Source organism: Episyrphus balteatus, chromosome 3 (genome assembly GCF_945859705.1).
Source record: "Episyrphus balteatus chromosome 3, idEpiBalt1.1, whole genome shotgun sequence".
NCBI lineage: Eukaryota > Metazoa > Arthropoda > Insecta > Diptera > Syrphidae > Episyrphus > Episyrphus balteatus.
In genome coordinates, this window is record NC_079136.1 from 1,751,294 (window position 1) to 1,775,972 (window position 24,679).

The window sequence follows — 24,679 nt, forward strand, 5'->3', positions numbered from 1 at the left end:
TAAATGTACATTTTTTGTAGGAACGGTTTTTAAAAAATAATACAAAATATTTTTAAATAATATTTAAAAATAATTTCAATTATGAGAATGTTCATTTTTTAAACGACATCTCACTTCGTTGCCAATCATTTTTGTACGTGCTGTAGCTTTGCAACGAAAAGTTTGATATTTTGAACATCTCCAAAAATGTGCAGTTATATCTTTTCTCGATCCATTTACATAGATGTGTTCTCCTATTACTAAAGTTGGGCGATTTCTTTTTGAAAATCCAAATGTTGCTGGTATGGTGTATTCAGCAGAATCTGAAATTTTATAAATAAAAAGCATTTGAACATGAAAAGTAAAGGACTGAATCATAAAGCAAAACAAAATCTTTAAAAAATTAAGATTTATTTTTACTTAAAATAATCCAATTGTTAGAAAAAACATACACTAGCCCAAAAAATTAAAGGAACACAAAAAATTCGTGATTTTTTTTTAGTGATTTTCGATAAACTGTATATCAGTTAAAGTATCATGACAAAACAAAAAGCATGTGAAAGGCAAATTCTTCTAGTTTTGGAATTTTAGTACCAAATATTTTATTTCGTACCGTGAAATAGCTTAATCATTGGAACTGTTCAATTTTCCAATTTTTTTTTTGTTTTTCTCTTTAAAAAGTGGGAAATTTTTTTCTCATAAAATGATTTTTAGAAAGGCTATTTATTTAGCTTCAAGTTTTTTTTTTTTGTTTCAAACTTCTATGAGTTTTTTTTAGACTGCAAAATCAGTCATCACACGGAGAAAAATGATCGGTTAAAAACAACGTAAAACTCGTGTTAAATTAACAGAGAAGATTGTTAATATAGCACCTGCAAACAAACCCCGGTTAAAATTACACGAGTCAACTCGGTTAAATTTTAATAAAATCTCACATTTTAACCGAGTTTCTTGACCAATATAAACAAGTTTATCGGTTAAAATAAGCTTCTACAATTGTAATTTTAAACAATTTAACTTAACCGAGGCGACTAAGTTGATTTTAGCAACGAGAACTACGTAGTTTTTAACCAAGACTATGTTATTTTTAACACATTTTATGTAACCCACTTCTTGGTAGGTCCATTATTTTTCTGCGTGCAGACTTTGACTATCAATACCTCAAGAACGGATAACTTTACAAAAAATTCAAGGATACATTTAAAACTTCATTTAATTTTCTACAAAGAAATTAAGTTTACTTTGTTAAAAAAAAATGTTTTCTTATATTAATTTAATGTTAATGTATAAATTGGGAAATTGTTCTTACCAATAGCAGCTTTCACTTCCTGAGCTTCTGTTAGTATTTCAGGTTTTCTACTTTGGACATCAATTATTGTTAAATTCGGTTTGATATCTTTAAAAAATTCTGAAATAAAAAGAAATTCATAAGAAAGATTTAACATTATCCATAGTACAATAAATTTATGTAAGCAAGTTTTTATTTAGTTTAACTTGTATTTAAAAATGAAAATCTAAAATTTTCACAAAATAATAACAATCCATAATTTGCTCCTGTTGTACTTTTACAAAAAACAAATGTCACTTAGAAAAATACTTTTAATTTTTGTATTTACACTTTTTTACATCATATTTTAGAAAGATTTAAAAGTAGCCGTTTGCATCTATGAACACTAGTTTTAGTTAAATTCTATTTAAAAAAATATCAAAGTTGATTTTTTTTATAAGATAATTTTCTAAAAGTACATAATACCTATTATATACATATTTGCAATACTTAGGGCTTATTACAAAGATTTTTTTCTTTTGTTTTATAAAAATAAACCTCAAATGGACTAACTTAAAAGAAAATCAGATTTTGTGAAACAAGCCCTTAAAATATTATATTATTAGAAAAAAAAATAAACAATTTTATCAAATAATTTCAACACTCTGATAAATATTCCACTTTTTCTTTTAATTAGAGTCAAGATAAAAAATATTAAAAAAAAAAGTACGTATACGCCCGAGTGAATCATAAAATGTATTTATTCTTAAAAAGCAATTCGTAAATTAAATGTACGCCAGAAGTTTTAAGAACTCATCGACATTGTTGTAAAGAAGGAGAACATAGACTTTAACGACTAATGACGGATGAGAGTCTTAGTACTTTGCGCTGCAATTCTATTTTATTATACCATTTTCATTTTTCAATATTTTGTAAAGCGAGAATATTTTTTGCAAGCCTAAAATAACAAATCTACCATAAAAAGTGAAATGTCGCTATGTTGTTTTTAACTCACCATGTTTATATATCAACCCATTTTGTAGAATAACTTTTCATGATTTGCTTGCATTTTTCCAGCTCTTTTGGCTCTAAAATAAAGAACAGAAATAAATTATTTAAACAAGAACAAATTATTCCAATACAACTTACTTGGCTTGATGGCGTAATATTGAATTTCTAAGACTGAGCAAAGTGGAGCGTATCGAGAATCCTCAGCAGTTATAATGAAGAAATTCTGCTATTTTTTTTTTTGTTTTACTTTTTTTTATGATAGATTTACTTTTAGTTTTAAGGATGCGAATGTTTATTTTTTATGCGACATTTAACTTCTTTGCCAATCAATTTTGTATGCGCTGTTGCTTTGCATCGTAATTTAAAATATTTTGAACATCGCCAGAAATTGCCAATTTTCTTTTTTCTCGATACACAATTAAAAACATATTCGCCTATTATTAATGTTGGTCGATTTTGTCGCGAATAACCAAAAGTTGCACAAATGTTGTATTCATCATTGGCTGAAAATTTATAATAAATCAATTATTTTTATTTGAATAAAAGTAGTTAACAGTTTTGTATTGATTTGGATTTATTTTTTTTTTTTGAGAAAATTAATTAGAATAGATTTTGTGACACGAAGCCAAATAAAAAAGATAAAAATGGTTCTAAATTATTTTATTGAACATTTCTTTTTACAATTTTTTCAGATTGGTTCAGATTACTCATACAACCGCAAACTATGAAGAGAAAGGTAGACCTAAAAAAATTCTGGTAAAAGAAAATGCAAAAACATGAACTGAATTGGCCTTCGAAATGGAAAAACACAAAACCGAGATGCTTAAAAATAGTTTTGATATTAAACACGTTTTTTTTAATAAGCCTAATATACTTTGAGAGGAGATCACATGTTTAAAATTCAAATATTACTAATTTGTATGTGGAACCTATACAATAGCATCAAATAAATTTTGGTATTTTCAATAAAATAAAAAGATTTTTTTTTTCTTATAGACTAGCAATAAATAAGTTTTGTATTTGTTTTCTTAGCGTCTTTATAATTTACTTACATCTAAACTTAAATCTAAAGTTTTAATTAAATTATTTATTAATTTCAGATGTTTTCGAAAAATGAGTTAAAATTATTCAACAACCTATTTTAACGATGACAATGTGTATTTTTCAAACGAGCTTTTAACTCATTTCCAATCATTTTTGTACGCGCTGTTGCTCTACATAGATTCTTTTGATATTTGGAACATCTCCAATAGTTTCCAGTGGGTTTTTTTGATCCAAAAACAAATGTGTGATTTTCTATTATTAATGTTGGTCGTGATTGTTTTGAAAAACCAAAAATTGTAGGAATGTTGTATTCAGCATAGGGATCGTTATCTGAAATAAAAGGAATCATATTATTTTTTCATGAAATTGGTTTTTAAAATTTATAGAATATTATCATCAAGAAAGTCTTGTATATTTTAATATTAGAATTGATTAATTTTAATACAAACCAAATAGAACGTTACAAAAAATATGAAACTACGTTTCCTGAAAAAACAGATTTTAAAGTTATGACAGTTTATCAAATAATTTCAACACTCTAATAAATATTCCACTCTTTCCTTTAATATAGTCAAAATAAAAAATATTTAAAAAAAAGTACGTATACGCCCGAGTGAATCATAAAAAATTTATTTTTACTAAGGCGCCAAGAATTTTTTTCGTTTTATCTTTTCTTAAATAATAACAAAAAATACTTGTTTTTCAACTATATGTATCATATTTAATGAAGTTATGGGCTCAATTATGCATTTTATTTATCTAAAATATGCCAGATGCCAGCAAAAAGTACCCGACAAATTCTGTTTATATGTTACAAGTGAATAAAAACACAAATTTTTCAGACCTTTAAGTATTAGAAATTTTTTGAGGAGAGTAGGTACTCGTCCTGGCACCCAACAAAAAACATTAGATATTCCAAAAGTTGGAACTTTTAGCACTAACCTATTGTCTGATGCATAAGATTACTGTAGTAAAGCAAATATGTTTGATTTAGGTATTAACATTTTTCATAAATATTTGTTTTGAATTGTATGTTATTGAATAAAATAACATTTATAAATATTTTATCTACGACTAGTTTTTTTTTAAGCTTGTTAGTTTTTATCATAAGCCCTGTTTTAATAAAAAAAATGCCTCAAATAACAACATGTAGATTAAATTTCTTCATTATAATTTACTTGGTTGTTATTGTAAAAAAAATACTAATCATGTGAATGTGAATTATTCAATCGACACATAAGAACACCGCCAATCAATTTTGTATGTGCTGTAGCTTTGCATCCAGTCCTTCTATTTCTGGCACATCGATAAGTGTTTTTTTTCTCTGTTCGACTCAGATAAGTATACTTTCCAATTATTAAAGTTGGTCGAGATCGTGAAGAACAACCAAAAGTTGGTAGAATGTTATATTCACTATCGGGATCTGAAATAAAAGAAAAAAAAATAACCAATAGTTACAATTTATTTCTAATTTTTTTTTAAATAATTACATTCTAATTTTTTAGCTGGCCGATCATTGTGGTTGTTTGTGTTTAGGCCTTCCAAGGATTTCTTTTCGAATTCCATCCAGTCTTTGATTCCACTTTTTACTAAAATAATGAAAAAAAAAATAATAAAATTAGTAATTAGTAACGTTTACCGTTTAATGGAAACTACCTCCCTAACATTTATTAATAAGAATAAAAAAAACTTTTACATTACTACAAAAAAGTGGAAATTTACAAAATTGTAAATTTTTGCGTCTGGCTTTTTTCAACCAATAAAAACAAATTATTTATACTAGACATTTTTTATTTATAAAATAATTAATTTATTTTTCTTATTTTTGTCGAAATTATAAAATCGATTTTAATCATTAATTATTCAATTTTGATCATAAATAAATTATCTAATTTACAACAACAATTGTCACTAATTGTTTGAATTTTTAAATAAATGCGAATTCACTTAAAATAACATAGGTACTTAATTATCATTTGTGTTAGTTTAAATTTGGTATTTTTCTTTTTTTTTATTTATAGTAAAAGTTAATCTACACATATATATTCAAATATAATTTACTTGAAACAATTTTAGTCATGTGAATGTGAATATTTCAATCGACATTTAAGTTCATTGCCAATTAATTTTGTTTCTGCTCTAGCTTTGCATCGATGCTGCTTATTTTTGGCACAACGCCAAGAGTTTCCGTTTATTTTATTCCTTGCAATATTCAAAAATGTATGTTTTCCAATTATAAGAGTTGGTCGAGATTTTCGAGAAAAACTAAAAGTTGCAGGGATATTGTATTCACTATCGTAATCTGAAAAAAGAAAACAAAAAGTTTTAGAACTTTTATTAGTGAACGTTTAGATAGGGTTAATGGAATTATTCATTTATTTAATTTGACGACCAAGGATCAATATTTTTGTTTTTAAACTTTGCTTTTATATGTTGATTGGCATATACATTTTATTTTTAAATTTTTTTACATAGAAGAAATTAATTTTTGAAAAAACAGCTGTAACCTTAACTTTAACTCTAAAATTCTGAAAATTCTTTAATATACAAACAGTTCGTTTGGGAGTCAAAACCACTTCAAGAGATGATTTTGTAAATTCAAAAACAAATTTAATTTTGTTTTGGAAGTTCTGTTTAAATTTCTTATAAAATTAAATTTAAAATATTCTTTTATGAAAAGCTTTAGACGACTTTTAACATAAGAGCAAGTAATTTTTATATTTTGTTTTCCTTGTGGTCTTCAAAATATACGAGCCTCTCAAAGCTGTAAGAAAAACTGTACAACAACGTTATCGTTGTAAAATATCTTAAGAATATTGTGTCAAAGCTTTAAAATCGGGTTTTCCTCTTCAAAGTGTTAAACAAAAATTGGAAAATTTAAACTTCAAAAACCTTGGTTGTATGTACAAGTATTTCAAAATATTCCACTAATGGACGAGTGGATCAAATAAAATCTTATCCGACTATTTATTTTTTTTTATTACAATTTTTACTTGCGATATAGGTACTATAGGGCAAGTTTAGGATTCGTAAAAAAAAATCGAACTCGAGATAACAATTTTACATGACATTACGATGATGGAGAATGCCAAAAAAGTGGGTCCGGCAATTCTGTCTGTCTGTCTGTCTGTCTGTCTCTATCTGGAGCTACAGCCTAAACGAGTGAAGTGATTTTCTTCAAACTTGGTAGTTAGCAGTTTTTGGTGATTCACTAGAGGGGAAATTGAAATTTTTTTTTATGACCAAAACTAACGGTATCTGCCATATAAAGGAAATAGAAAAGTAAATTTTTTTCAAAAACGGCTCTAACGATTTTGATTAAAATTTTTGTGTGTAGTACTACACATAAGAGCAAACTTTTTAAATAAAAAAAATATTTTTTGTACCGTTATTAACGGTACCTGTCATAGAACGGTTTTTTTCGTTTCTGAATATCTCGTACAACATTAACCCGATTTAAATGAAAATTTTTATACAAAAGTGTGTAAGTAAAGATAATATTAAAGTTTTAGAAAATTTTCAAAAAACGCATTTTTGGTTTTTTAAAAAATATTTCAAAATTTTTTTTTGAAAAATCAATTTTTTGAAAACGGATCAATGAAAAATTTTGAAATTTAGTTTATTTGTGTAAATCAATTATTTCTTCAAGATGGCATACCAACTTTTTTTTGAAAAATGTTAAAAAATTTTTATATATAAAAAATTATTTTTTTAAAAAACGGCTCCTACAATTTTCAAATTTTTTTTTCTAAAAATACCTTTTTATACAAGAAATAAAATGGCATATTTGTTTTCTTTTTTAAGATAATTTAAAACGGAGTTTAATTAATTATAAAAAACAGATTTAATTTTTTATACTACTTATGAAATTTCTTCAAAATATCAAATTTTAAATTTCTTGAATAAAAAGCTTTAACATTATAGTAACTTTAAGCATAAGAGCAAGTACGTGCGACCCCAGTCGTGCAATTTATTTTGAATTACCTTGCAGACTTAGAACTGGTTCATAACTGGTTGTTAGTTCTTCAATTGGTTCCTCTTTGGTTTTAATATTTTCGAAATCCACCCAGTCTATGATTTCATGTTTTACTAAAATGACAAAAAATAGCAAATTTAGTCTTAACAAAACACACTTCAGAATATAATGAAAACAGATATTTAGAAAAAAATTCCATTGTTACCGTTTAGTGAAAATTCCTTCATTTACTTGATAAACCTTGATAAAAGGGTTTTCCAGATTTGATTATATAATTATTTAGGTTGAAGAAAAACTTTTCGAAACACTTATTCGACAATGAGCTCTGATGTAGGTCTTAAAACAAGATCATTTTACTTGCTTTAATGAGTTTATCAGCTTAAGATTTTTTTTTCAATTGGTTTTGATTTTTTCATTTTTTAAAAATAAAATCATTTATTCGTTTTTCATATTTTAGACATAAAAGCGAACTAAATCACTAATTTTCTTTTTTTTTAACATAAATAAATTAACTAATTTAACTATAAAATATTAAAAGTATTTATCTTTGAAGTATAAATATAGGCGACCAATTAAATTGATTGATCAATGCAAATTTGAAATAAATATTAATTATGTAATTGCACAACATTGTAATGTGATAATTATCTATCTATGAATATACATTTATTTATATTAAATTTAATGTGAATGTGAATTTAGTAAATGACCTTTCCATAAATTGTTAGTACTGTTTGTGTGCTGCGATGTGTTTAAAAATCGGTTCTTAAGGATATAAGTCGAACATCTAGAAAAGTTTTTTTGTTCTTGCTGTGACCATAATAGTTTTCTCTCCAATCCTGAGTTTGGGTCGAAATTTTCATATACATAAGGCTTAAGATTAAGACTTAAGATTTGGGAAAAAATGTACCTTCCAACTTTATCTGCAATAAACGTAAGATAAAAAAAAATTTGATTAATATAGAAGTATTTTATGAACAGTGAAAAACTTGTTAACTTAGTTAAAATTTTAAATAAATAAAAGTATATAATTATGCTATTCATAAATAATTGCCTTACTCATAAATTCATTGAAGATACATAGGGGAGAGTGGGGCAGTTTTGAACATCGTTATCTCGGCTGACTTTCAGATTTATAGGTGGAAGGTGATTTTTATAGTGGTTTTGCATTATTTCCGTTTTTTAGTTGTAAGAGTTTAAAAATAAAATTGGTACGTGATTTCAAATCGCAATACAATTTTTGTTAATGGTTAATGAATTTTAAACTAATTGACGGTGAATTTTTGAAAGAATATATTAATGTTAAATATTTATTCAACATTTTATGTCGTTGAAACAGTTGGGGCAGTTTTGAACAAGTATGGTTGAACATGTTCAAAACCGCCCGAGTAGTTTGTATCAGACATTTTAAGGACACTTGAATGTGTTTTATTTAATAAATCGTAATGTTCTTATAAAAACAAAAACTTGCATTTGTGGCAAAATAAAAAATGGGAATATGTACAACATAATTGAAGATTTTAAAAAATGCCTGAATTCTTCAAGTTCTGCTGTTCTCGATGAGAACTCGATTATATACCGCTTAAGCGTTATAGAAATTAAAGTCAAGCTACCTACACCAATTTATGCTCCTGGTACATGAAGAACATCCGCTTTGTTAAAATTTGGATTTAATGTCTAGAAATATATCTATATATACAGGGGCGGATCCAGGATTTTTTTCTGGGGGGGGCACAAGGGACGGATTGGCAACAAAAATCAAAAATAACAGTTAGAAATAAAATGACGACTGACTGACAAGCAGCGAATTTTAACGACGCACAGTGCGGAATTTTGGTCTAAAACCTGGCCAAAAATATTTTGGCATATTTTCCACATCAAATAGGTACCAAATGACAAAAAAGTTATTCGGAAGGAAAAATTTTCATTTTCTTGTTACAGTAAAAGCCACTTAAGTGCTTACCTACTTACCTCCTGATTAGCCGGGAGAAAAAAAAAATATAAAAAATCATAAAATGCATCATGTACAATCCTGTGCTATATTAAAGACTTAATTTGTTTCATTAAATAGTTCTTGAGAAATTGAGTAGATAAAATTTAGAAAGAAAATGTTTACGTTTTTTAATTGATTTTGTATAAAATTTTGCAATATCATGGACATATTTATACCATTATTTGATGACCTAGTAGTTTTAAGTCAAATACTTAAATCTTCATTCTAATAAATATTAAAGTTCTAAAAGAATAACAAAAAAAAAAAAAACTAAAAAATACTTTTTCCCCGGGAAACCCAGTTTTGTTTTTGTTTTTTTTTATTTGCATTACCTAAAATTTTTTTATATCTCAAGAATATTGTGTTCAAATTGTAGGTCTATTGGAGCCAAATTGACCAAGTTATGGATATTTTAATACTTCGCTTACGAACGTTTTAGTCCAGAGTTCAGAACTTTAAATCGTTCTCCCCACAACTAATGTTTTCAAAGCCGGTGCCCCTCATAACTTCAAAACTAATGCGCCTATTCTTTTGAAATTTGGGACACTATTTTTTTTTACATATTTTTAAAGGGCCCGACCCATAGAATCCGTTGCGTCCGTTGCGTCGAAGTTTTTGACTGACAGCTCGATAAAATACACACGTTTTTATGGGAAGCGACCCATAAGCGACGGGTCGCGACGGACGGAGACGGACGGATTCGACGGAAGAAGTAGCCCAACTTTCTACTTTTTCATCCGTCGTATCCTTTGACATTGGTTGTCAACAATAGATCAGTTCGATTTTCTGTTTCTGAGTGCACACCGGGGATTTTCAGAACTAAGAACTGTGTTCTTCTCCGATTTTATGAATTGTGAACTTTAATTGTATATTTGTGTAGAAAATGTAATAAAAGTAACATTTAATGATATATCTAATAAATTATATCAATTAAATGCTCACATTCTGTTGTTGAGTTCAATTTTACTATGCCAAAGTCATACCTACAACTCATAATTTGTTATAAAAAATTGTTTTTAACTGAAGAGCAAGTACCTACAAGAAATCTAGTCGTTTTTATTTTATTAAAAAAAAGAACAACAATAATAGTTAAAAATTTCTTGCATCAGAACTTCCTTAGTGCACATTCAGCGATAAAATATCGAACACACCTTGGAATTTGAAGTGAGCTGTCAAAAAGCAATTCGTCATACGACGTATTCTATGGGTCACCCCTTTCTGTCCCATCCTTCAACTTCAACGGATGGATTGACGGAACGGACGCAACGGATTCTATGGGTTGGGGCCTTAAAGGTATCCCTGGAGAAATTTTCTCAATAACATAATGTTTATAAAAATCTATAAGTAAGGGTCGCTTTTGAGGAGTTTTTTTTTCAAGGGGTCTTTATTTTCGGGGTGCAATATTTTGCAAACTTCTGAAATGCAAGTTTGTTCTACATATCCAGCAGTTCAATAATATATAGGCAATGTTGTGAAGTGTTGCGGTATTTTAAAAACACTAATGTTAAAAAAAACAACGAAAAAAGTGCAAATTTTTTAAGTGTGAACTTCAATTCCTCCGTATGAAAAAATAGAGTTGCATATATATATAATTTTTTTTTAGAATACCATTCATACCTTGATTGTCGATGTCCATATCAAAATTTTTTACCAAAATCACTTTGAAGTTAAAAAAAAACACTTAGAAAATTCACTTTTTTTTTAATCGAAAAAACATTCGTGTTTACCCTTCAACAAATAGTCGTTTATTTATTTGTGAGGTGGAGCTTTTCATGGGAAAGGGATGCAACAAACAATAAAATTCGCATTTTCAGCCAGAAATAGACAAGAGTTTCACCCAAGTTCTTTCTGTTATTATTCATATAGTTTAACAACTCTTATAATTTGATGTGCTTTAAGTATGAACCAGTTCTGGGGGGGGGGCACGTGCCCCCGTGCCCCCCCCTGGATCCGCCGGTGTATATATATTGAAAATAAATCTATTTTACTCTGAGAAGCATAAATGGTATGAATACCATTTTTCTAAGATATATTTTAAATGAATTTTTCTTGGTTTTTGTTTTTCTTTTGAACTTATAAATGTGATAAACTGATAACTATAGTTTAAATTTTAATGTTATTTTTTCTGAGTTTTTATTATTTGTTGGTTAATTGAATATGATATAATAATCAATTTGGAGTTTTTGTATGTTCTTATTAAAAAACTAATAAAAAGTTAAGTATTATTTATTCATTACAACGAAACTAATACTGCTGTTCAAAAGTGCCCCTTCCATGTTCAAAACTGCCCCATACATGGGGCACTTTTGAACATAAGAACCTATATTTTTAAAACATCAAAATTCAATATAAATGTGCCCATGATTATGAAAGTGGACTAAGTCACTTTTTGCATTGTTTGAATAGAAACTTACATAATAATTTTCTTATAACGATTTAATTATATTTCTTTTATGAAATCACTAGAGGAGCAATAAAGAACTTTATTTACTGCATTTTCGCTTTCAAATAAACTTTACCCCTTAAATAATAATCATTTTTAGGTTAGATTTGATGCCATTTTTAGGAGTGACTTAGTCCACTTTCATAATTAAGGGCACAAATAATTTGTTTAAATAACCAAATGTTCTTTGAAATCGAAGTTCAATGTTACTGTTCAATGTTAGTAAAACTTTACAGATTAAGGGCCGGTTTGTTGACACTCGATTATCTTTTAATCAAGGATTTTTGTATGGAATAATCCTTGATTAAAAGATAATCGACTGTGAACAAACCGGCACTAAGAGAACGAACATATTTCGTTCAAGCAGTGGCGAAAGCAAAAAGTGTTCAAATGTGCCCCACTCTCCCCTACATACTTATTAGTTATTACTAATGAAAAATTGAAATAATGAAACTCGCATTTAGATTTTAATGCGGTTATTAGTTGGCGTCTAAAAGTAAGTTTTGGAACAAGTTTGGATGTTCGCATGACCATATTAATATTACTAAAGGCTTTTGCCGAACGTGGAAAATTTTTTGAGTTCAAATACAATAAACAAGTATTCATGTAGCATGTAGGTATAATACAGACTAATCCAAATTTCGAAAAGTATTTTTTGTTTGCCCAAAGCAGCATCGGGGATAAAATTGGTGTACCTAGGTCCTTGGATGTAAGTCAGCCTGTTTAATGTATATGGTATAAATTGAAGAAAATCACAAACTCCTGGACTGAAAAGCACAAGAACTGAGTCCCGAAGGAAATGCATTAGCTGCATTATCTCGGATTTTCCCGCGATTAAGTGCGATAAAAATAAATGAAAGAATGCTAAACGAGCTATCAGAGAATAAATGAAAGATGCAAAGCTGAAAAATAAAAGTAGTTTTTCAAATTTTCTCAAAAACTAATAACACTTTTGACAAAAAGAAAAAAAAAAAGTCGGGAGCAAGAACTTTGTTAGGTGATTTTAATTGACTTTAATTGACTTAAGTGTGCTGAATTCAAAGCTGTTTTCTGTTTTGTTCTATCACGTCTAATTTTTGAGACATATGTATGTATATTATCAGTTATGACTTTTTTCGATATAAGGTCTCAAAAACTAATTTTTCTTTTAATGTTTATTCAAAAATATATATATTTTTCCGTACTAAGTTGCTTTTTTAAAATCCAAGTTAGAAGTCGCAAACTGGAATTTGGTTAAAAAAAAAAAACCATTTATTATGATACGTACCAAGCTTTTGAGATATCACAAAATACTTTTTCCAATATTTACAAAAAAAAAAAATTAATTTTGAGAAATTAATGTGATTATACGATAATTATACGTCAAAATTACCTTAAAAACGCGTTTTTGAACTTCTAATATTGAAGTATTACAAAAACACAACGTGACAGTAAAATTTTGACTTCGGAAACGGACTCACCACATACAAAAAGTATGGTTTGTGTTTTTTCTCCAGATTTTGACTTTGAAATCAATTATTTCAAAAACCTTTACATAAGTAGTGCTCAATATACACGTAATTTTGAGGTAATGGCTCGTATGCAATAAAAATGAGCTTAAGCTCTTATCTCACTTTTCAGTACATTTTCTTGAGATCTATCTCATTTTTTTAACGATAGAACTGTTAAAAACGCCAATATTTATACGAAATTCTCGGTATTTTGAGAGCAATAATTTATAAAAGGACAAATTAGTCCCCAAACTTATTTTAAGTTTGTACCAATAAATATATGTATAAAAATTATTAACATTTGACTAATAGTTTAATACAATAGGACTACAATAGGACTCTGGAGTTACATACTTTTTTCTCTCTTTCTTTTTCTCTTCTTTTCTTTTCTCTGAATTTCCTTTGTCTCTCTCTACCTTGGCGTCGTTTCTTTGCAAGTCTATCTGCATCCATTTGTGTTTTTAGTAGCTGTTGTCTCTTTTTTTCTTTCTCTAGCTCTTTTTTGAATTTAAATTTTTTAATTTCTCTTTTGTTTTCTGTTAGTTTAATACGAAATTTTGGTAATCTTTTAACTGAAGCGAAATACAAATGAGAAAACAAAAATGTTGTTATAGGTTTTGTATATAAAAACTAAAAGTAGCATCAGCAGTACAGTGACTCACAGCTTTTTTGATACATATACAGGGCATGAATTTTATTGGGATGTTCCCTAAACCAGAATAATTATTAAAAATCATGAAATCATGATATTGCAACAAATTCTTGATAGAATAAACAAAAATGCTCAAAATTAAGTAAATTAAGAAATTTTGGTTAAAAAACTTCGTAATTTTGTAACTGTCAGTTTCATCAAAATAACTCTGTTTGAGAAGAACGAAACTTTCTAACAGAGTTGAATGCAAGAAAAAGTCAATACTTGGCAGTAAATACTTCAGACCAAAGTAACGAGTTAAACGACATTTTTTATGAATACAAGACTAGTTGAAATAACTTTTAGCTTTAAAACTAATAGAATTGAAATAACATACCAATTCTTTTTTTCTTCTTCGCTTTTCCCTGCATTTTCTTTGTCTCTCTCTATCGTTGTGACGTTTTCTTGCGAGTGCTTCCGCATCCATTTGGATTTTTTTCATATGTCGTCTATTTCTATCTCTTTGTCGCTCCTTTTCTAAGTGTTGTTTATTCTTTTCTTTATTTTGTTTAAGCTTATTCCGAAACCTTTGAAGTCTTGTGAGTTCCATTGCTGAAGCGAAACAAAAAAAAAACGAATTTATAAAAGTGGGAAATAGAAGCAAAAATTGCTTTAGCAATGGCTCACATTCTTTTTGATATAGGTTTAAACGCAATATTTTGAAAACGAGTACAAGGTTTTTGGGAATTTTTCATAGAAATTTTTTAATACAAAAAAAGTAAGTGTTTTGGAAATGTTTGAGTTCGTGTTGGAATTTAACTCCCTTAGGTCGTGCCTGTCTTTCTCTATTCTTTATTTAGTTTAACATTTAAATAAAATGACTATTTTATTGAAAATGGATACTGTATCAAATAAGCTGTGAACCACTGTATGTATAATTTTTTAAAACTTGAACATGCCAAGGGAAAACGCATTAAATAAAAATTACCTGGTGGATAATTGATATTTAGACTGGTTCCAACTGGTTCCTCGAAGGATTCATAGTTTCTTGAATCTGTCCATTCTTCGATCTCACATTTTACTAAAAATAATAAAAAAAAAAAATAAAAAAAAGCAATTATATAAAAAAATAAAATGCACAACTGGGTCGCCAGTATTTGCTCTTGGAATTTAAAATGCTAACATTTTTAAGACTTATTTATACAAATTTGGTAAATTTATATAAAAAAAAAAATAAAAAAAAAAAACAAAATTCGTTCTTCAAGTGAAATAAAAAAAACAACTCTAATGAAATCGAGCTCCAAAAAAAGTACGTAGTTTGATTTCTTTTATAAAGATGTATTTTTAGAAAAAAAATTCAAAATCGATAAAGCCGTTAAAAAAAAAAAATTCTTTATAAATAATTTTTTTGAAAAATAAATGTTTTAAGAAAAAGTTGTTATGCCATTTAGTAGAACGTATTAATCAACACCTAAAACCAAAATTTCAAAAAAAAAATTCAATGTCTCGTTTTCGGAAATTCGATTTTTCAAAAACAAAATTTAAATATTTTTAAATAAAAAATATTTTTTTTCAAAATTTAATTTTTGATTTATATAAAGATTATAAAAGTGCTTTTGTTTCAAAAATTTCGTTTAAACTAAGAAAATCGTTTGGGAGAAAATCAGATTTAAAAAAAAACCTTTCTATTGGAATATTCAAAAATGTCAAAACACATGTGTGCCATCATAGACGCCGAACAAAATTTCAATTTTTGAATTTTGGAGGAGAATTCTTGACTTTTTTGAACCTCAGGCTTCGGCTTCGGCCGAAGATTTTCTTTCAGCCTAATAATTTGGAATTAGCAGGTATCTGACAGGTACCGTTATTTTTGGTCCAAAAAAATTAATTCCAAAACCCCTCTGTAGAGGATCTAAAAACTGCTACATACAGTCTAAAGTAGATCGGAAATGTTTCCCATGTTTTAAACATGGGAACGAAAATGATCATGAAAAGTTTCCTTTTGGATTTATTGGTATCGGTAACGGTAACAAAATTTCCAAAGAAATTTAGATGTCATTTCATACGATGTTTTGTTCTCTGGAAAATAATTCCGAAGGAGATTCACGATTGCCCAAAAACTTCCGAGGGAAAAAAAAATTCCCCGGGAGATTCAGGATATGGCCCAATATTTTGATGAAAGGGTTTTGAAAAATAATCTAAATCTTCCACAATTTTTTTATTTTTTTTTCAATCACTTACCCACAGTTCTATTTAAAAAATAATTACCTTGTGAATCCGTTATATTCAAATCAATCGTCGGCTCCTGTTTGATTTCACGATCTTCCATATCTTCAGAGATTTCATATTTTGCTAAAAAGAATGAAAAATACAAAAATTAAAAAAAAAAATGGAATTTTTAGGAACTCGATATTAAAAAAACATATCAAAATTTGAAGTGAATAGAAAGATTTTTATTAACTGTCCTTTGGAGAGCAGCCGCTAATCAATTACAATCATTTACTTAAATTTTAAAAGACATTTTTCAAATTTGGCTCGAAGTCTAAACAACTGACCGATTTGATTTGCTTGTCACACCCAAAACAGTCTTAAAACGAATATTTTCTGCATTTTTACATCAATCAGTACGATTAAAGAATTAAGTTAATATTTGGACAATATTTTCTATTCGAAAATCAGATATTATTGTTGTCACGCCTGTAACACAACTAAATAAGAGATTGAAAGTAAATCATGTATATTTCTTATTAATTATGCATACAAAATAATATTATTATTCAATAATGCATGAACAACTCATAAAATAATGAGTAAAAGTGTCACACCCGAAACAATGGAAAGATCATCATGGATCTAAAATGCAATTAAGTTTACTGACCAATTTTATACAGGTCAAATCGCTTAAATATCGTTTTGTTCAACCGATGTTATTGACCTTTTTTAATCATAAATATTTTTCAGAGATCGATTTATCGGTAAAAATAATTGGCAAAGATCTTAAATAATTTTAATTTAATTTTATAGTTACCTTCTACATAAGCATTTGGTGAATAAACGGTAGTTAAGCCCTCAACTGGTTCCTCTTTGATACAGACATTTCTTGAATCCAATCTGTTTAAGAATCCAGGTACTAAAATTTATACAAAATAAAAAACCGAAATAAGTAAATAAAATTATTAAAGTTTACCTAACTTTAGATAGTTTTCAAAACCTTTTTAACATAAATTTCTTCAAACCGTTCGACACACGGTTAGAATTTTTAAACATTTATGTATTTAAATAAAATTAAATTCAAACTTACAATTTAACTTTAAAAGTTTATTTTATTTGTATGGAAAATTATAATTTTATTATAATTTATGAATTTTAGAAACATGTATGTGAATTTTTTAACTGACATTTTACTTCGTTATTAATTATTTTTGTGCGCGCTGTAGCTTTGCATTTAAACCTATAATATTTCGAACAACGCCATATATTTTTGTTCGTCCTTTCCCGGGATATATTTGAATAAGTATGATTTCCAACAATTAAAGTGGGTCGACATCGACTGGAAAAACCAAAAGTTGCAGGAATGTTATATTCATCAGGATTATCATCTGCCAAAAAGGAAACAAAATTAATTAGCTTTATATTAATAGCATACCTTTATCTAATTAAGTAAAGTAAAGTTAAATTTTTTGATCCATCTAAATATATTAAAGCTATGTAAATGATTTTGAGTTCTGAGCCCTATCTCTTCGGGGAAAAACTAAAGCATTATGCAAATTGGATGCGGCTAGGTATTGTGCTGGTATGAGACAAACATAATTTTCTGTTGGGTTTCTACCAAATAAAAACAAGTTCAAAATTATTTGGTTTCAAATAATATCCACCATCAATTGAAAAAACGTACAATTCAGTATCACTTTTAAAATTGAATGTTGACAAGAAAATTGGTCGTTATTGTAACGTTATCTATTACCCAAAAAAAAAAATGGATTGGCAATCATATCAATTTCATTGGTTCATATTCAAAATCAAACATCGAAAATAGAAGCGGCCCACAAATTAACCCTTGAGGAATAACAAATACATATGCAACTAGTGCAAAACGTGCAACCAGTTTTATAGTTCTTGAAGACATTTTCAATTTTTTCAAAGTTGTTCGCAACTATTTTTAATTTGAAACATTTTTTTTTGACAAAGCTGACAAATCAGATACCCGAAACTTGTCTAGCTTTTTAGCCCCCCAACAGTTTAGTTATTTATTTTGAGAGGAGAATGAGTCCATTTAATAAATTTTTTCAGGCAATTTGAAGACATACATAGATATTCAACAGAATTTTTAATCCTTTGAATTTCGGAAACTTAAACGGCCTATACCTTTACAAAAACTACAGAACGTCAAGTTTATAAAGTTTCTTTTTTATCCTCTCTAGGAAACGAAATATATTAATTTTTAAAATTGGCAATAACTGTAATAAAATCAAACAACACATCTTTTATCAATTCTCTACTTTGTCTTAGTGCATTATTTTAAAACGAGAAACTTATGGAGATATATATTTTTTTTTTTTTTTTTACTTTTTTTTACTTACCTTCCCAACGTATCCGTTTTAGACGAATTCTAGCTTTGTCTCCAATTAATTCGGTTTTGGCATTGACATTTTTAAAATCCTTCTTTTTAGAATTCTTCTTTTTAGAAGTCTTCCGTTTCTTATCTAAAATATTGAAAAAAAAAAAAAAATAGACAGATGAAATAAATATATATATAAATAAATAAATAAAAATAAGATGATACAAAAGAAGTAACATTGGGTGACAAAAAAAAAATATTTTGAAATAAGTATTTTAACAAAATGAACATTTCTATATCTGATGAGAATAATCTGTAATGGTTAAAGATCTGTTGCAATGGAAAAGATGCACGTTGACGTCCAAGTATAATTTACATCTTCTTTTTTGCAAATCGGTTAAAGACGAAGTTCAAAACTATAGGCCTACGTACGATTGTTTATCACGCTACTTTTGTGATAACTCTGGAATACCACAAAGCAGTCATTTGGGTCCTATACCTACTTTTTATTCTATTCATAAATAACTTACAATCGGTCATGAAATCTTCGAATTACCTGATATAATGTATGCTTTTCATTCATTCATTCATTCATTCATTCATTCATTCATTCATTCATTCATTCATTCATTCATTCGTTCATTCATTCATTCATTCATTCATTCATTCATTCATTCATTCATTCATTCATTCATTCATTCATTCATTCATTCATTCATTCATTCATTCATTCATTCATTCATTCATTCATTCATTCATTCATTCATTCATTCATTCATTCATTCATTCATTCATTCATTCATTCATTCATTCATTCATTCATTCATTCATTCATTCATTCATTCATTCATTCATTCATTCATTCATTCATTCATTCATTCATTCATTCATTCATTCATTCATTCATTTTAATAGTTTGACGCGATAAATTCATTTGTTCGCTGATTTGTTTGATAGACACATTTTAACTATTATGAGATTCATCATAATCATAACATACTTATTAAATGGCTTAACTTTTTTATCTTAAATCAATAAAGATTATTCTCATGAGATCGAGAAATGTTCATTTTGTCAAAATACTCATTCCACAATGATTGTATTTAAAAAAAAAAAAAAACAATTAGATGATGATTGAGAAAGTTTAAAATTTTATTTTTATAATTACCTCTGAAATGAACGTTTGATGAATAAGTTGGAGTCAAGTTTTCATTTGGATCTTCTTTGACAGAGATAATTTTCGAATCCATTCTGTCTAAGATATCAAATTCATCTAAAATATATAAGAAATAAAAAAAAAATCTAAATTATTATAAAATATTTATAAAAGAAAAAATTTAACTTTACCATTTTTACAAACTTAATTTGTTTCAATTAATTTTTTTTTTTTTTAATTCCAGAAAATACTTTTTTTTTTGTTTTGTTAGCAAGATAATAAGTTAAATACTAATTTTATTTTTTTTTTATTCTAATTGCTTATATTTATGGCACTGTTTATAGAATATTGTATATAATATAATTATAATATTTATCCTTAATAATGTGTATGAAAATTTTTTACTCTGCATTTAAGTTCTTTGTTAATTATTTTTGTGAGTGCAGTAGCTCTGCATCTGTGTTTATTATACATCGAACATCTCCAAGAATTTTTTGAATTTTTAACATAGGTAAAATCTCCGACTACTAATGTTGGACGGGATCTTTTTGAAACACTAAAAGTCGCAAGGGTATCGTAGTAATCATCATCATCTGAAACATAAAAAAAAACAAAATTAAAAAAAAGATAGTTAAAAAAATAAAACCATAAAACCAGTTCAATTATAAAAAAATATGTACGTACTTCCCCGTTAACACTTTGATGGGTTAAAAATTGTTTTGTGGTTAAGACCCATAACTCTTTCACGGCACTTGCTGCGTTTACTTGGTAATTATTTTTTTTTTATAAAAGTTTTGAATGAATTTCACAGTAATTTCTCCTGAAACTATTACTGGTTTCTTTGGCTGCCAACGTTGCAAACGTTCTATTCGCTAATAATAATCAATTTTTTTTTTACTGATAAATAAAAATTTTAAAAAAATAAATAAATAAAAATAGCGCAGATTTCCTTAGTCCGAAAACGTAGTTAAAGGAGAACCGTTTTAGTGTGAATTCAAATGACCGATTTTTCAATCAATTGGTTCTTTGAAAATATCAGTCATTCAATACATAAGAAAACTTTTTAAAAGAAATAATATTTCCTTTTCTTAATTAAAAAACAACTGACTAAATTTAATTATAAGAAAAAGTATTAATACAAATATTTTACCATTTTTACAAACTTAATTTGTTTCAATTAATTTTTTTTTTTTTTTTTAATTCCAGAAAATACTTTTTTTTTTGTTTTGTTAACAAGATAATAAGTTAAATACTATTTTTATTTTTTTTAATACTAATTGCTTATATTTATGGCACTGTTTATAGAATTTTTTATAAATATATAATTTTTATCTTAATAATGTGTATGAAAATTTTTTACTCTGCATTTAAGTTCATTGTTAATCATTTTTGTGAGTGCGGTAGCTCTACATCTGTACTTATTATACATCGAACATCTCCAAGAATTTTTTGAATGATTAAGATAAATAAAATCTCCGACTACTAATGTTGGACGGGATCTTTTGGAAACACTAAAAGTCGCAAGGGTATCGTAGTAATCATCATCATCTGAAACATTAAAAAACAAAATTAAAAAAAAGCTAGTTAAAAAATAAAATCATAAAACCAATTCAATTATAAAAATATACTTCTCCGTTAAAACTTTCATGGGTTAACAATTGTTTTTTTTTTGGTTAAGACCCATAACCATATCACGGCACTTTTTGCGTTTTCTTATTTTTTTAATAAAAGTTTTGAAAATGCTTTCTCCTGAAACAATTACTTCTTTCTTCGGCTGCCATTGCAAACAGTAGGACATAAACTTGCAATAAAAATTTTAAAAAAATTAAAAAAAAAAAAAAAAATTAGAATAGCGAACTTTTCCTTAGTACGAAAACGTAGTGAAAGGAGAACCGTGTTAGTGTGATTTCAAATGACCGATTTTTTAATCAATTGAATCTTTGAAAATATCAGTCATTCAATACCTACATAACAAAACTTTTTAAAATAAATAATATTTCCTTCCTTTAATTAAAAAACAACTAACTAAATTTAATTATAAGAAAAAGTATTAAAACAAATATTTTTTGGCTGTATTGTTTGTTTCTTTTTTTTTTAAATTTCATTTCATATGATCACAAATACAAAAGAGGTAATGATATCATTCATACGGTAATTCAAAATAGTTAAAAAAAGATATTACAATAGATATTATAATTATTTGTAAATCTAAACTTCCAAATCAATATTTATAATAATTATAAAGAGTCAACAATAAAATTGATGGAATCAAAATGAATCATGCAGAGTTAATTTTATTTATGTTTATGATGAGGAAAGATAAGTTTATATCTAATTTCATTACCAACCAATTTGGTATGAGCTGTTGCTTTACATCGATTTATTCTGTATTGAGCGCATTTCCACGATTCAACTGATGACTTTTTGGATGCACTTACATTTAGAAATTCTTGTTTACCAATTAATAATTTTAAGCGTTTTTTCTGTGAGACCCCAAAAACTGCTTTCTTTTTAAAACCTACTGCATCTTCTTCTTTACATTTTTCTGAAAATTTATTAAAAAAAAAGAAACGTTTAAACAAAATAAAAAAAAAAAATATTCATATTAATTTTTAGATAGATATTTTATAATTCCTTCAAGGTTTTATAGACCAGTGCCGATGCCTTCAAAAACATTAAAAAGTACAAAAAAATCATAGTAGGATGAAACCCATTGGAAAAGGAGGGGAATATGATAAGAATGAAAGGAAAAATAAATTACGGGCGAGCCGAGTTCGGGAAGTGGGTGGGTTGAGTTTTTAGTGGTAAAAAATGGTATATCTCGATTTCCGGCAAAACTACAAATCCTATAGAAAAAAGTTGTATGGCAAAGTTGTAGGTAATAAAAAGGTCTACAACTTTTGTATCAACAATTTTTTCACATAACCTCAAAATTTATGTGAAAAATTCAAAAAACCGAGTTTTTGGTTTCTTATTTTTATCTTTTTCAAAAACAAACATTTTTCTACGAAATTTGGTGAAAACTTACCTTATTATGTCTCAAATACACTGTAATTTATTTGATTTAAAATATTAATTTGTTCACCTTATTTTGACTTAATACCAAAAAAACACCCTAATTTTCAATCGAAAATTCACGTGTCAAAATATCAGCTTTTTTCAAAAAGTCGGTGGGCATTTCGTTCGTTAAAATGTCTATTTTCTGATGGTGTAAAAAAAATTGTACATTAGTATACTATAGAACATGTTCTAGTAAAATTCAAAAAATGAAAAAAGCTTGAATTCGAAAAAAATTTTTTATCATTGTTTACAATTTTGGCCTATTTATTCAAATTTACACTTTAATTACTCAAAAAACGTAAGATTTCATGTAACATTGATTAATCTTACGTTTTGTGAGTAATTAAAGTGTAAATTTGAATAAATAGGCCAAAATTGTAAACAATGATAAAAATTTTTTTCGAATTCAAGCTTTTTTCATTTTTTGAATTTTACTAGAACATGTTCTATAGTTTACTAATGTACAATTTTTTTTACACCATCAGAAAATAGACATTTTAACGAACGAAATGCCCACCGACTTTTTGAAAAAAGCTGATATTTTGACACGTGAATTTTCGATTGAAAATTAGGGTGTTTTTTTGGTATTAAGTCAAAATAAGGTGAACAAATTAATATTTTAAATCAAATAAATTACAGTGTATTTGAGACATAATAAGGTAAGTTTTCACCAAATTTCGTAGAAAAATTTTTGTTTTTGAAAAAGATAAAAATAAAAAACCAAAAACTCGGTTTTTTTAATTTTTCACATAAATTTTGAGGTTATGTGAAAAAATTGTTGATACAAAAGTTGTAGACCTTTTTATTACCTACAACTTTGCCATACAACTTTTTTCTATAGGATTTGTAGTTTTGCCGGAAATCGAGATATACCATTTTTTACCACTAAAAACTCAACCCACCCACTTCCCGAACTCGGCTCGCCCGTAATTTATTTTTCCTTTAATTTTCATCATATTCACCTCCTTTTCCAATGGGTTTCATTCTACTATGATTTTTTTTGGTTTCAAAAATTATCGACCCTGGTCTATTAAAATAAATTTTTTGTTTAAGTACTATACACAGTTTAAAAGTTAAAAGTTAAAAGTTATACCAAATAAACAAGCATTTTCTTGGACTTAGAAATTTGTATGTTAAAAAAAAGTTTGTATATCAGCTCTTTCGTTTTACAGAAATAATATATATAGTGAAGTCGAATTGTATTTAAAAAGGAAAGTTGGGATGTATTTAATGGCTAACTTTATGTTTTCTCACAACAATCAAAAGAAATGTATTTAAGTAAAGAGAATTTTTTCTTTTGCTGTTGGCGTTTTAATTGAAATTAGCTTTTCCTTGATTTGCAAATTTCAATTTGCTTAATTTTGACTCTTGATTTTTTTGTTTATGACAAATGAATAACAAACAATTTCGAAGGAATTATATATTTTTTTAATAATTTTTCTAATAAAACTTACGTTTTTCTTCCTTTAAAAAACGATCAATTTCTTGTTCACAAGCATAAAGTATGGCTTCACTTTTAACTGCAATGAAATTAATTAAAAAAAAAATAATTAGTAAAATTCAAAACTAATTAATTAATTTTATTTAAAAAAAAAAATAAAACTATTAATTTTTAATTTTTTTTTTTGTTATTTTAAATTCACAAAACTTTCTTTTTTGGTGCATAAACAGTTTATTGTTATTAAAATTGAAAAGAAATATATTCTTAAATCCATAATTTTTATTATAATTACATGCTTCTTATTAAAGAGGTACAACTTGGTCACCTTTTATAAATTTTAAAGTCAGTTTGCATACATCAGTTCCTAACTGAAAGAAAAAATAAAAATTGTTAAACATCCATTTTATGAAAAAATTAAAATTACAAACTTACCAAAGTAATAAATAACAGATAAAAAAGGATTTACAAATTGGTGAAGCAGTTTATTTTTTGTTTTTAAAGACTTCATTTAGTTACATAGTTTTATCTAGCAATTTTCATTTTTTTAGGTTACATTCTTTATACTTTTTCAAAATATTGGCTAAAGAAATATTGGACACATTATCTTCTGGGCACAAATTTGTTTTTTGT

At 26.8% G+C, this 24,679-nt stretch overlaps 1 protein-coding gene and 1 long non-coding RNA gene across 3 annotated transcripts; both read right to left on the reverse strand.

Moving 5' to 3' along the window:
* Positions 1 to 63: 63 nt before the first annotated feature.
* On the reverse strand, positions 64 to 3,679 carry LOC129915360 (uncharacterized). The gene is made up of 5 exons (XR_008772284.1): positions 3,394 to 3,679; positions 2,396 to 2,760; positions 2,262 to 2,334; positions 1,289 to 1,387; positions 64 to 302 (listed from the first exon to the last, which is right to left on the reverse strand). It is a non-coding gene; the product is annotated as an uncharacterized LOC129915360 (long non-coding RNA).
* Positions 3,680 to 3,846: 167 nt separating this feature from the next.
* Positions 3,847 to 7,653, reverse strand: LOC129915361 (uncharacterized). Of its 2 annotated transcripts, XR_008772285.1 has the most exons (5): positions 7,483 to 7,653; positions 7,286 to 7,390; positions 5,363 to 5,603; positions 4,792 to 4,890; positions 3,847 to 4,724 (listed from the first exon to the last, which is right to left on the reverse strand). XR_008772285.1 is itself a non-coding variant. In XM_055994860.1 (4 exons), the coding sequence occupies exons 2-4, from the start codon at positions 5,379 to 5,381 to the stop codon at positions 4,504 to 4,506; spliced, it is 339 nt and encodes a 112-aa protein (XP_055850835.1). In that variant the 5' UTR covers positions 5,382 to 5,603; positions 7,286 to 7,470; the 3' UTR covers positions 3,847 to 4,503. The 2 variants fall into 2 exon arrangements, 1 of the variants encoding a protein (XP_055850835.1); XM_055994860.1 differs by lacking the exon at positions 7,483 to 7,653 and having other exon boundaries at positions 7,286 to 7,470.
* Positions 7,654 to 24,679: the final 17,026 nt, after the last annotated feature.